Source organism: Calliphora vicina, chromosome 5 (assembly GCF_958450345.1).
Source record: "Calliphora vicina chromosome 5, idCalVici1.1, whole genome shotgun sequence".
Lineage (NCBI taxonomy): Eukaryota > Metazoa > Arthropoda > Insecta > Diptera > Calliphoridae > Calliphora > Calliphora vicina.
This window is the reverse complement of record NC_088784.1, coordinates 49,430,693-49,445,570: the sequence shown is the minus strand read 5'-3', so window position 1 is coordinate 49,445,570 and position 14,878 is coordinate 49,430,693. Positions and strand designations below refer to the sequence as shown.

General features: G+C 32.2%; 1 protein-coding gene across 1 annotated transcript in view; it reads left to right on the top strand.

Annotated features, from left to right (window-relative positions):
* Rtf1 overlaps window positions 1–14,878 on the top strand; it is a 109,366-nt gene that overhangs the window by 45,132 nt on the left and 49,356 nt on the right. Inside the window, exon 2 of the mRNA XM_065511242.1 lies at window positions 1,444–2,278. Coding sequence (XP_065367314.1) covers window positions 1,444–2,278 — 835 coding nt within the window. The remainder of the gene's footprint in view (window positions 1–1,443; window positions 2,279–14,878) is intronic.

Genomic DNA, 14,878 nt, shown 5'->3' with positions numbered 1-14,878 from the left:
CCCAAATCATGACTTAAATCCAACAATTTACATTGATGGCAGGACTATTGAAAATGTTGACTCTATCAAATGCCTTGGCATTATTATTATATTCCCATTTTTCTTCGTTGTAATTTTACAAATTACTTACATCTCCGTATACTCTTAAATTTTTACAAGATTATGAAAACGGGTCAACCAAATTATCTTGTTGGTTTATTTTCATTTATTCGTTCTCCTCGGAATATTCAAATTGAAGTACCTCGGATTCATCTTTCAATTTTCGAACATTCATTTAAAATAAGGATCTTTCGTATATGGAATCAATTGCCATCGGATCTTAAATTGTTCTCATTTTCCATTTCTACATATAAATTAATAGTTTTACAATATCTTTCTTCTGTTAATATTTGAAAATAATTATATTGTAATCTGGTTTTCAGGTTTGTGTGGCTAGGGATCCATTTGTACACTATTATTTTTAGTTTGTTATATTTTAATTTGAATTTATGATGTTATTATTGTAAAACATGGTTATTAATCTAACAATACATGTATAATTGGCCATGAAGGCTTTTATGTATTGAAATCAATAAATAAATAAGGTGAAGTTACGAACACAGCTGATTATTATTTATTTATATTATGATCGCTATGATCGAAAACAATTTTGGTCAATCACAAAATAAAATATAAAAAAAATTAAAACGGGACTGTTCCAGAACACAAATTTGATCTCAGAGCAAGTAAACATAAACACCTTTGAAACACAAAACAAACCACCATTAATTATTTGCAAATATCGGAGAGGATTGCAGTTGCACAAAGTACAAACAAAGGGGGGTTCTATTCATATGGCAGGGAGTGTATATACCGATATATAATACATAGTACCTATTGTAATCTTTTTTTTAATTTTTTTCGAGCTTGGTTTTTAAATATATTATTTTTACAAAATCCTTTATAAAATCTTTCCAGGTCAAATATACATTCAATAATTTGAGAATTGTGTGAATTTTGAATTTAATTGTAATAAGCTTAACATAGAAAAAAAATATTATTAAATCCATATTTCATCCCATAATGTTCTACTGTGCTCCAGTATGGCCCACGTCCGCAAAATGTCATTTATATAAAATCCAAGGAGCCCAAAATAAGCTACCAATTATTCTTAGCACCATTTTCTGAATATCTGTTTTTTTATAGTGAAGATTTGCTGACAGTTTTCATACATAAATTATATTAATTGGAAGTATATCGTTACGATCAACGATAACCAGAGATTGAGCAATGGGGCTTAAAGTTAGGTTTTTCAGACAGTAGACTTATTACTTTTGACAGCGTTTCACTTCATGTTATTCTTTGTTTCATATACAAAATAAACGAATTCACATTGTATAAATTCGCTTTGATCTAATTAATTATTTTAAAACAAATTAAAATTTATTATCATTACAATTGCAGGAACTTTTGACAATGGTTAAAAAGAGAAAAAGAAAAATAAGTAATACCCAAATCTTATCGGCATTGTCAGGGTCGGAGACCGAAACGGATACAGATTTAGAAAAAGTTGATGAATCTGAAAAAGAGAGAAATAAAAATGCTGATAATAAAGAAGATAGTGTGTTATTTCAGACAAATGATCATGAAGATGGAGAAGTATCAGACTCCGAGGAAGATTGTGCAAAAAATGACAATTCAGAATTATCTGATAATAATTCGAATGAATGTTCATCATCTGAGAGTAGTTCCGATTCTGAATTTGATGATGGTTACGACGAAAACTTAATGGGCGATGAAGCGGATCGCAAAAGACTTTCATGTCTTTCAGAAAAAGAACGAGAGACAGAAATCTTTAAAAGAATTGAACAAAGAGATATTATGCGAACTCGTTGGGAAATAGAAAAAAAACTTAAGTTAGCAAGAAAATGTGAAAAGGCCAAAATAAAGCCAAAAGATGAAAATAAAAGAAAAGTTAAATCCAAGAAAAAAGAGGACAAAACTTCTATTTCCGGAGAGAAAGAAAAATCTCCAGAAAAGGAAATTGAGATTCCTAAACCTCAAAATTCTTTGGAATCCTTAGAATTTATTACCCCTGTTACTGGCACAACATTACTCAATGAATCATTGACAAGACCTGTCTCAAGTGATGATCACATCAGTGCTTCAGCTGAATATTTTGATCATAAAGAAAGATCAAAGGAAAGAAAAAAAAATGTGGAAATGAATAGAACTGATGATAAACGCAGTAATGCAATGGCACTTTTGAAAGCTAAGCGTGAAGGAAAAGCAAAAAGAGGTATTTAATGATTTTATTATAATTAGGTATTTCATGTCATCATTTTCGCAATCGTGAAAAATGGTTACTTGAATGCCTTTAATAATTTAAGTTTTAACATACGTTATATCTCAACGTAATTGAATTTTAGTATACAAATTATATAATTGTTGTTTCAAATCCAAAACTTGTATGTATAAATATAAATGGGAGCAAAACAAATTTCGAGCAAAACTAATTGAGATAACCTACACATGTAATAGTTTTTTTGAAGATCTTCTCAAGGACTACTTATATTTAATAATAAAATAGTTTCAGCTCATTCGGATTATAAATGGATTTTTGGGGATTTTTTTTAAAAAATTTGAGACCCGAGGTTACCAACTTTGATAGGCTACGCACTGGCCCCCATTAGCACTAGGATGCAATATCAATATCTCTAATAGTTCCCGAGATACCAAATTATTTCCAAAAAAAAAAAAAACGTTTTTAAACCACGTGTTTGGGAAGGGTGCAATATTTTTCTGGGTGCAATATATTTCAGCAACAATTGTAATTCTGAAAATAATTCAACTCGTTTGGGACTATTAAGCAGCAAACCCCATTAAGTTTGTTTTATAGTTTATTTTATTATTGTTGTAAATATTTGCTAATGATTTAACATCATGGCTTCAAAATTGGAATTAAGATAACAAAATTGAGAGTAAAAAATTTAAATGTAAAAACTACAAAATTTGCTCAATTTACATAAAAATTTATTATTTTAAACAAAGAACTTCAAATGCTTAGAAAAACTGCAAAATGCAGATAAATTTGCACATTTTACAAGACTGGGGCTGTGTATGCTCATTTGTGAACTCTTCATAAAAACTTTTTCTACACATGTTCATACATAAAACTAAAGCTTTATTTTCTTTTTATATTATTATATACACATTATAATTATAAAACACATACATTTATTATTAAAAACTCTATTGAAGGAGATATCTTTTTAGTGGCAAGGATCGGCAACTACACAATTTTTCATTGAAATTGAGAACATTATACATGATATTGAGAAAATTCCAAATGAAATTGAGAATTTCCATTTTAAATTGAGAAAATTCCAAATGAAATTGAGAATTTCCATTTCAAATTGAGAAAATTCCAATTGAAATTGAGAATTTCCATTTTAAATTGAGAAAATTCCAAATGAAATTGAGAATTTCCATTTTAAATTAAAAAAATTCCAAATGAAATTGTGAAAATTTTATTTTACTCTACATAAATAAGTATTATAATATACATTAAACAAAAAACATATGTACACAGTTGGCATATAAATAATTTTGGCGAAATTTTTGGCATACCACCACGTGATGGCCAATATTGTATAAGTAAAGAAAATCATTTTTTTAGGTCATTAGGAATCAAAAACATCACGCACCAACACCAATTTCTAAAATAAACCAAAATTTTTTTTCTCTGAAAAATTATATAAATAAAAGTGTTAGGGATACTTCCCTTATTTAAAAATTATCCCTTGAAGTATGTCCGCAGTTATTATTATAATAAAATATATTGTATTTTGAAATAATTGAAAATATTTAATGAAAAACTTTATTGCGTTTGGTGCGTGAAATTTTTTTAACAAACGCGAAAAAATAATAACGTGGTTTTTCATATTTTTTAATGCTCTATTCGACTATGCTATGCCAATTTGCATATTTGCAAAAATTGTCAATAGTTATAACCCTAGTACACAGTCTTATTGACCAACAGGCATATCTTGCAATTCCAAAGCGGTTTAGTGGAATGTTGTATAGCTCTACTGCAATCTCCAGTAGTTATACAGGACTTGGAATAGTTAATTAATTCTTGAAATCCTCTGCTCTCCTACATTAGGAGGATTTACGATTGGTATATTCATCCTTGACTTCACAATACTTTTGATTTTGGACCAAATTATTTCAATAGGGTTAAGCATTGGTGAATAGGGACTCAATGGTAAAAGTGTTCTCAATTTCAATTGGAATTTTCTCAATTTCAATGAAAAATTGTGTAGTTCTTCAGCACTGGGAACAAGAAAAAACTTAAAATATTATTACCAAATCCTTTGAATGGTAAAAAAAGCTTTGTTACAAAGGCATTTTAACTAAAACTGAACTTTATGAGTTGTGGAGAAAATAACAGCTCTCCAGATGCCGTTCATATAGTCCTTTAACTAAATGAGGACATAGCAAGTACTCTAAAAGGATTTTAAATGTAACTAGGAAGGTAATATCATTCCTAATTGCCCAAAAAAGATTCCTCGAAGTAAAATTATCGATTGGAATAGCTAAAACCATTATCCTGCTTATTCACGCAAATTTTAATATGAGGTAATAGTTTGGTTTGACGATTGAAGCATAGTGTAAAAAAAATATGCCTCCATAATGTAGACTTCAGCAAAATAATGACTGTAATGCATTAAACACATTGAAGACAGCAGGCTTCACGAACATGTGAGTTATTCCCACGACAGCCGGTTCTACGCACCGGAATGACCCGAGTTCACTCGGCCAAGGGCTGTCAACTCAGCAAACACTGCTGCTACAACAACAACTTCACGAACACAAATGCTGGTGGCTGAAGTTGCAGTCGTGCGGCAGCCGCTGAATTCTTTTAAAGACGACAGCTTCAAAGTAAACAGCTGATTTATAATTCAGTGATGTCAGTTTAATTTTTTACTTTAATAAAAAATAACCGTACAAAATTCCAAAGTAATTAATATTTAAACAATTATTTTGAGTAAATATCTATATGTGGTAATAATTTAGTTCAATATGGTTATCAGAAACTTCTCTTAATTAAGTAAAAAAAATATATTTTTTTTAAGCACTAATTTGATTTACATTTTTTATTATATTAGCAACACTATTTCTGTTTTGAAGTTGACAAAAATAGAAATTAGCCTAATTGGGCAGCAGCAGCAAACTGCTGCTGCTGTACTGAAGTTGTACTGTTGTCAAAAGAATCGTCTTCATAGAAACGTGTGTATTCTATTTTTGACAGATTGAAGTTGGAAGCCTGCCGTCTTCAATGTGCTTAATGCATTAGGACTCATCGAATTTGGGGAGTGCTTGGTTTTGGATGAAGAACTTCAGAATTTTTAGGTAGCCAAGTCAATCCCTCGACCTAAATTCAATAGAAAAACAAGTAAGAAAGTATGGTCGGTCAAGCCCGACCATATAATACCCTACACCAAGCAAATGAGTAAAAATAAAAATGTGAGTTATGACCAATTATGGACCCATCACCATAAAATTAGGTCGTTTATTTATGTCTATATGAAAGTTATTTATGTTGAATTTTGTGTATACACCAAAATTTTTAAGTGATTTAAGCACGTTACAGTGATTTTCGGAAGCGGGTCTATATGGGAGCTATGACTAATTATGGACCGATCGTAACAAAATTTGGTGACATGATTTTGTATATATAAAACTTATTTGGAGCGAAATTTGTGTAGATACATATATAAATTAAACATTTATGACCGATAAAGTCCAATTTCGAGAGTACATTTGTATGGGGGCTAGGTGAAGTAATTGACTGATTTCAGCCAGTTTCAATAGGCTTCGTCCTTGGGCCGAAAAAATTATATGTACCAAATTTTATTGAAATATCTTCAAAATTGCGACCTGTACTCTTCGCACAAGGTTTACATGGACAGCCAACCAGCCAGACAGACGGACGGACATCGTTTAATCGACTCAGAGAGTGATTCTAAGTCGATCGGTATACTTTAAGGTGGGTGTTAGACCAATATTTTTGGGCGTTACACACATCTGCACAAACGCATAATACCCTCCCCACTATGGTGGTGTAGGGTATAATTAAATAAACCTTTACTGTAGTTGTTTTAGTGGCCTGAGTCACATTAATGGCCTGGCGAATTTTTAATAACTTTAACATTTTTTAACCAATTTTTGTCTTTTATATCTAATTAGAACGACAATTACGTACGTACACATTTTAATTCTTTTAAATTAAATTGCAAAAGTAATTTTTTAAATTCAAAATTAATTACTATTATTAGGAATTAGAATATGGGAAGCCAAATTCATATTTTTATTATTTGTAAATTAGACGAAATTTAAATTATTTTTATTATTTATGTGTATTCTTATTATTACAATAGACCTTGACAATAAAGATTGTTGATGACGACCTTGGCAGGGTAGAAAATGCATTCCAATTTGCCAATTGTCTAAAATTTTTGTATTCAGTGATATTCTTTGAATTATTACAAATAAATTATAATAAAAATGAACTTAAGCCTAATTAAAATTTACTTTCAATTTATATGAAATTTTTGAAACGGTCGTTTACAGTGGATAGACGTGTTTTACATCGCTCTCACAAATAAATAAATAAAATAATTGTGAAGATAAATACAAAAAAAAAAAAATATATACAAAGATAATTAACAGCGAATGGACGCTTATTAATTACTTATAAATATATTTAAATATTGAATTAAACAGCCAAAAAAAAAAACTGTTTATTAATGCAAATATTAACAATCAGAAAAAAACAAAGCAAAAGTAATAAAAAAAAACAACAACATAAATAAAACCCTAAATAAAGAGTGTAGTGTTTGTGTATGAATTTCTCTTACTCTTAGTGTTTATAAAAAACCGACTTTTTAAAAAACCGGTTTGTCGGTTAACCGAAAATTGGCCTTTTTTAGAAAACCGGTTTTTCGGTTAACCGACATCGAAAAAACCGATTAAACCGGTTAACCGTCATATATATGTAGAAAACATAAAATGTCCAATAAAGTATACACAACTTTGAAATTTTTAGTTTTTAGTAGCCAGGAATAATGGTTAATATTAAATAACTATAAATATACAAAAGTGCAAAGTCCATTCTATTTTGTAAAAATTTCAAAATTATTATCTCAGTCAAATGGAATTGAGTATAAATATGTTACTAAATATATAATACTTGTTTTAATTATTGTTTTTTTCATTAAATTTCAACCAAAAACTGAAAATTAATTATAAATTTGAAATTTATTATCACCTCGAATTTTTGATATGAAACAGAAAATGTTACAAGTCCCAAAAAAGGACCTATAAGATGCAAACGCGCTTCTTCTTAGCTGTTATTATTTGTTATTATAAATCATACCAAATAACTAATAAAACTCCATTATCAGATTTCAAATCATGGATTTCAATATTTCCGAAAAGGACTTTGTACACTAAGCTAACGAAATGATTAATAAATTAAAATTTTAAGAACAAAACACACGACTGAATCAGCAGTATAGGTTTCAAGTCAGACCGAATGTTTGATATAATGTGTACACAATGAATATAAAAAATGCACAAAAACATTAGATTTATTAATTTAAGTCCCAAATTTTAAAAACCGGTTAACCGAGTGATAAAAACCGGATAAACCGGTTAACCGAAAATCAACATTTTAAATTAACCGGTTCGCAAAAAACCGAGATTTCAAAGAAAACCCGGTTTTTCGGTTAACCGGTTATCCGGTTTATAAACACTACTTACTCTCCAACAAGTGGAAGGAGGCTCAGCAGCAATGGAAATAATGCATACATTGTTGTGAGCTCTCCATACAACAATAATAATACATATCCCAGCAGTTCTAGGAGACAGCCACGTGACTAGTCATTTTAACACGGGCATGTCCTAGGCAGGCGGTCAATTGTCTCTTTTTGATTACAATGGGACTGTCTAATAGCTGGTCCAAAGTAGGCAACAATGGGACTATCTGATAGCTGATCGAAAATAGTCAACGCTTCTGGTGGGTAAAATAAAGTGCAGTACAAAAAAAAGTTTGAAGTGACTTCACCATAGGTTACTAAGAGACACTAAAGTGACTATTGACTTCATGATATGTTACATGTGATATCAGTATACTTAAGCAAAAATAAACTGTATGAGAATTATATCAACACAATTTGTAAAAAACCAGTTTGTACGAATTACTCACAAAACATTTAAAGTGACTACACTCCAGATTACTTAGAGACACTTAAGTGTCAATTGTCTTCACGCTAGATTACTTGGGATGTATAAAGTAACCAATTGTCTTCTCTCTGCACTACAAAGTGCACACACGTGTCAAATGACCAAATATAGAAAATGGTGTCAGCCAAGTGATAAGATATTTGTGACAATTACTGTCTTTAAGGGATACATTGACTACTTGCTTAAAACAGGCGAAGAAAAATCCGGTAAGTCAAAATCGTTTCGCAATTCTTGACAATCAAGAAAGTAAAGAAAAACCCGCAAAGCCTGTAAAAGACTATAAGCCACCTCCCCTATATTTGCGCGAACCTACTACAAATGTTTTGGTGAACAAATTGTCCCAACTTGTAGGTAAGGAGAATTTCCACGTGGTCTCTCTACGTAAAGGAAATATTCAAGAGACAAAGGTACAAACTTATTCGGAAAAAAATTTCAGAATGATTGTTGATAATTTCGATTCCGAGAAAAGAAACTATTATACATATCAACTGAAAAGTGCAAAAGGTTTGACAGCAGTCATCAAAGGTATAGATAGTTCTGAGCCAACTGATGATATTAAAAAGGGGCTAGAGTCTGAAGGCTTTGAAGTGAAGTTCATTCACAACATAATAAATAAGAATAAAATTCATCAACCAATTTTTAGAGTTGAAATCACTTTCAACTCTTCTCAATTAAAGAAAAAGGGTGACACTCATCCAATTTACGGTTTAAGATATCTTCTTAATCGTAAAATAATTGTAGAAGAACCAATTAAGCGCAAAGGTCCACCTCAGTGCCTTAATTGCCAAGAGTTCGGTCACACCCGAACATTCTGCAAATTACCTTCTGTATGTGTAAGATGTGGAGATATTCACAAAAGTCAAGAATGTCCCCACTCAAAAACAGATAATATAAGAAAATGTAGTAACTGTGGTCAAAATCACACCGCAAACTACCGTGGATGCCCAGTATTCCTACGCATACAGGAATCAACGAAGACAAGAAGACCTTTATATGCTCAATATACGGCTTCTAACTTTCCAAGCCTTCCTGATGCTTCTAGTGCTCAATATAGAAGTATCATAAAAAACAATAATCAAAACAAATCGTATGCCCATACGACAAATGAGGGTTCAGTTACCCAAATGAAAACAAACACTGGTGCTTCTAGTGCTCAATATAGAGGCATCATAAATGATAATTATCAAAACAAATCGTATGCCAATACGACAAATGAGGGTTCAGTTACCCAAATGAAAAGAAGCAATGGAAATAATACCCCATTATTTTCATATGCACATGCATTAAAAGAGGGTGTGCCAGTACCCGACACTAACTCTCAAAGCTCTATTGAGAATCTAATTCAAACCATGAACAGTTTCATGACGAACATGCAAAATATGTTTCAACAATTGATGCAGAATCAAAGCATGCTCATGCAGATCCTGCTAAATAAAAAATGAATTATCTAAGAATTTGTTTTTGAAATGCTAACGGCCTTAGCCAACATAAGAATGAAGTACAACAATTTCTCCACCTTTAGGAAATTGATGTACTACTCGTTTCTGAAACACACTTTACTTATGATACAAAACATCCAAGTGGTAGAGCTTGTGGTGGAACAGCTATATTAGTGAGAAAGGATATTAGGCATTTCCCAATGCCAGAATATAAAACGGATCACATCCAGGCCACATCTATAAATATACCTGATGGTAGAGTTACAATATCTTCAATATCTTCAAAATATATACATTTTGGGGCTCTCGCCTTATTACTCCTAGAGGGAGGCAACTGTTAGAAGCAATATCGTCTAACAGACTAGATGCCATATCTAGTGGCCAACCTACTTATTGGCCTACAGACCTCAATAAGATTCCCGATCTAATTGACTTCGCTGTAATCAAGAATATAAAACGAGAATTTATTTCAGTGATCCCTTCGCTGGACCACTCGCCTACAGTTTTAACGTTATTAGCAGTTCCAAGTAGGGTATTCAATTAATCGGGTTTCTGGTTTAATCGGTTAATCGAGCAAATAATTAATCGGGGTTTAGATTTATTCGGTTAATAATCGGTTAATTTTAAATTATTCGATTAACCGAATAATGTCTATTTTAATTTTAAATTTAAAATAAAACCACAAATTTTGTGTACAAAAACATAAAAAACAAACAACACATAAAAATTCAACCAAAAAATAATATCAAATATGGAGATCCCTTTTGTAAACACATTTGATTTTAGTGAGATCTTCTGAAATAATCATTTAAAAAAAGAATATAATTTATTTTTTTCCTTTTAAACGATTTTTTTCTTTAGATTTAATTAGTGATGTTAACCGTACGGTAATTACCGTATTGTACGGTAATTTAGTCCTCCGTACGGTAGGCAGGTAATTTCTACATTTGTACGGTAATTTTAAAAAGTTAAAATTTTTAAGAATTATATCGTAAAAGTTATATTTCCATAATGTGTCTACATATGATATACATATTTCTCATTAAAATAATAATACAATTTTGAGGATGATGATAACCAACTACCGCAAGTCTTTCAAGTATGGATACAAATACAAACAAATTAGTATTAAAAACTGATTGCAAACATTTTTTTGAATCAAATCAAATGCAATCATTAAAAACGTTGACATAATAAATCCCCAATTGTTCGATACCAATATTTCTGTAATATTAAAATATCCTTTAGTTTTGCATTTCCCAGAAAATGTTCAAATGGATGAATTTAATGAAATTGATAAGGAATTTATGCATATAAGGCAAATAAAAGATGTTGATAAAAATGGCATTCTGCTGTTTTACAAACTTGGTCCTATATTCAAAACCCTCTATCTTTGATATTCATGAAAATTACTTTTTGATGGTAAAATGTTCAGTAAAACACCCCTCATCTATGATGTGAATTTATTACAAGCATATTGTTTTTTGCTATTTTATTTGCATTTTTGTTATTTCTCTATGTTATACAATTAATTTTTTCCGAATGCAAAAGTCTCTATCTTTTCAAATAATTAATTTTCAAATATTTTTTTTGGAATAATTTCTTCTTGCAATTCATGTGTTCTTACTAATTTTTGAATGCTGAACATGAATTTTACATTTTTCAATCATTTAAAAAAATGAATTACCATGGAAATATTTTACCTTTTTGTTTTTGGAAAATATAATTTCCATGGCATAACAATTAATGGTTAAAGTTGGAGTTTGCTTAAAAAGTATCTACTTTTAAAGTGTTTTTTATCTTATGTTGTATTATTAGCCGTTATCTAAATAAATCACATTAAAAACTGACAGATGGCATAAATGAAATCAAAATAATTTAATTCTAAAATGCAATCTATCTTATCATTTTCATACATACACATTGAATTATATTTGAGATTCAGTAGTTGCTTTAAAATCATAATTGTAGCATACCGAATTTTAATAACTCAAGTAATAAACCTGTTTCAATAAGAAAATATTATTATTTTTTGTACAAAACTTTGCATACGGTAATTTTACTTAAAAAACGGTAATTTTTTTAGGGCTGTACGGTAATCGAAATTAAAAAGTTAACATCACTGGATTTAATAAAACTACTTGGAAAAAACTCTCTCGCTGATTGTAGATGTTGGAGAAATCGAAAGCATGATAAAGAATATCCAATATCTCAGTTTTTTTAGTTTTTTCTACGATTATCAAGTCTTTCGTTATACCATTGGTGTCCTTTTTGGATTGTTTTAGATATTGAATACTTTTGATATTTTCGTTTAGTTTCGTTAAGTTCTGTACATATAAATGCAAACAAAGTTTCAAATATACATATGTAAATTAAATATGCCAATTGTTATTCTCACTAAAAATTTTTTTTGGATGTTCGAAAAAATATAAAATTTTAATTTGAAATTTGTATTTGAATTCAAATGGAAAAATAAATCCAAAAAATATGTTAAAGTGCAAAAAAAAGGAATTTCGGTTAATCGGTTAATCGACACAAATTAATCGGTTTATTTGTTATTTGAAAATAGGCAATTTTAAATTATTCGAACAGTTAACCGTCAAAAATTAATCGGTTAACCGATTAACGGTTAATCGATTGAATACCCTAGTTCCAAGTAAATTGGAAAACTCTTACTGTTGTTTCCCTAACAAGAAAACGAACTGGTTAAAGTATAAAATGTATGTTAGCTCACACTTGCCACAAAACATCTCATTGAAAAATGAGTATGAGATACAATCCGCTGTCGATAGGTTAGGTTAGGTTCCATGGGTAGCCACTCTTCAAGCAGCTCACTTGGGTCCATTCAAAACTGATCCCATTGTGATACCCAAGGGGTAAACATCTTGGTATTAATTATACGTCCGTTGTTTCCAGGCTAAACCAACCAGATTCTCTGATGAAAGAGTAGATTCGTCTAAGACTTATCCTTGATAGCTCATCTAAGCATGATAGGAATGGTGTTCCGAAGATACGTTCCCTCAGATTTATCAGAGCCGGGCATTGACAGAATAGGTGTGACACCGTCTCATCCTCTTCTTCATTATGGCAGCTCCTACAGTAGTCATTATACCGTAGGCCCAATCTCCTAGCATGTGTCCCAATTATACAGTGTCCTGTAATGAAGGAGACAATTAGCCTTATTTGCTCACGACGAAATTCCATAAGTAGATTCGTCCTGCTGGCATCATATACGGGCCAAGTAGACCTCGTTGTAACACAGGAAGACTCATTGGTCCACCTGCTTTGTGCAGATTCATATAGTGTCCGCTGAACAGCCATCTTGCATATAGCAAGGGAAATACCAGAAAAGGGGTCGATCTCATCATCATCCATCATCGCCCCCATTTTGGCCAGTTCGTCAGCTATACAATTACCCTGATTACCATCGTGGCCAGGGACCCATATAAGCGTTATCCTAGAATGTCTCGCTATCTCATTAAGGGATACCCGGCATTCCTCGGTTAACCTAGATGTCGTAAAGACACCCGCTATTCCTTTAACGGCAGCCTTGCTATCGGTAAATATACATATATCACCAGATATTTGATAAAACCTCAGCCAGTTGGATGCACGTTTAATGGCCGTAATTTCCGCCTGAAGAGCCGTACAGAAGTTAGGTAGCCTGAAATAGGATTTAATCCCATAGTTCTCAATAAAGAAACCACCACCGACCCTATTGCCCCTCTTTGAGCCATCAGTGAATACCCTTATGACATCATCAGGGGGTAAGAGTCCGCGCTGCCATGAATCCCTATTCGGGATCTTAATATGGAAATGCATATCGAAAAATGGTTTTGCGATGCAGTAATCGACATTACTATGTAAGTACCCATAGTAGTTCAGTATCTTAGAGTGCCCATGATCTTTACCATACCACGAACATCCAGCATTTAGTCTCACAGCAGAGTTGAGAGCCATTTGTATCACCATCAAATCAACTGGTAACCAGTTCAGGATAGTAAAAAGTGCCTTAGAGGGGGTAGTCCTTATAGCGCCTGTAATCAGTATCGCAATAGTCCTGAGAACTCGTTCCACAGCCTTACGGTGAGTAGCATTATCCAAGGCGTGCCACCACACCAACACTCCATAGAACAAGATGGGTTTAACAACTGCTTTGAAGATCCAACTGATACCCTTCGGCATAATACCCCAGTTTGTACCAATTGCCTTCTTACAGGAGTAGATGGCTACATAAGCCTTGTTAATCCTGTTTTGAATATTCAAATTCCAGGACAATCTTTTATCTAGAATGATGCCAAGATACTTCGCATTATCTCTAATCTCAAGACTGATTCCATTCTGTCTAGGTGGTCTGAAGTCATCGATCTTATACCTCCTAGTGAAGAGAACCAGTTCCGTTTTTTGTGGGTTCACACTAAGTCCACATGAAATACTCCACTCACTCAGTGTACTTAATGCTGATTCCATACAACTGGATATTGTGTCCAGAAATTTACCAGATATAAAAACTGCAACATCGTCAGCATATGCGACTGTCTTGATCCTTCTGTTGTCCATCCTGATCAACAGGGAATTCATAGCCAAATTCCACAGAAGTGGTGATAAAACACCCCCCTGCGGGGTTCCACGATTGGCCACTTTTAAAACACTTACACCACCTAAAGTAGCACAAATGACTCTATAACCGAGTATCTTTTCGACTAGTCGGCGAACACATAGATCAATTCCCAGTTCATCCATCGCAGATAGGATGGCATCGGGCCTGACATTATTAAAAGCTCCTTCAATATCGAGAAAGGCAACAAGTGAATACTCCTTATGTATTAGCGACTCCTCAATGGAGCCAACTAACGAATGTAGAGCTGTTTCCACAGATCTGCCTTTGGTGTAGGCATGTTGGGATTTAGAGATGAGTTCCGACGGAATGGTCATTCTCAGATATACGTCAATCACCCTTTCTAGGGTTTTCAGCAGGAAGGATGCAAGGCTAATTGGCCTATAATCCTTTGGTTTAGTGTGAGTCGCCTTACCACCTTTAGGAATGAAGACTACTCTGCATCTCGTCCACCATGTGGGGATATAGGTCCATCTAATACACGCTGTGTATATGCTAATGAGCCATGGTACAACTATTTCTTCGTTCTTTT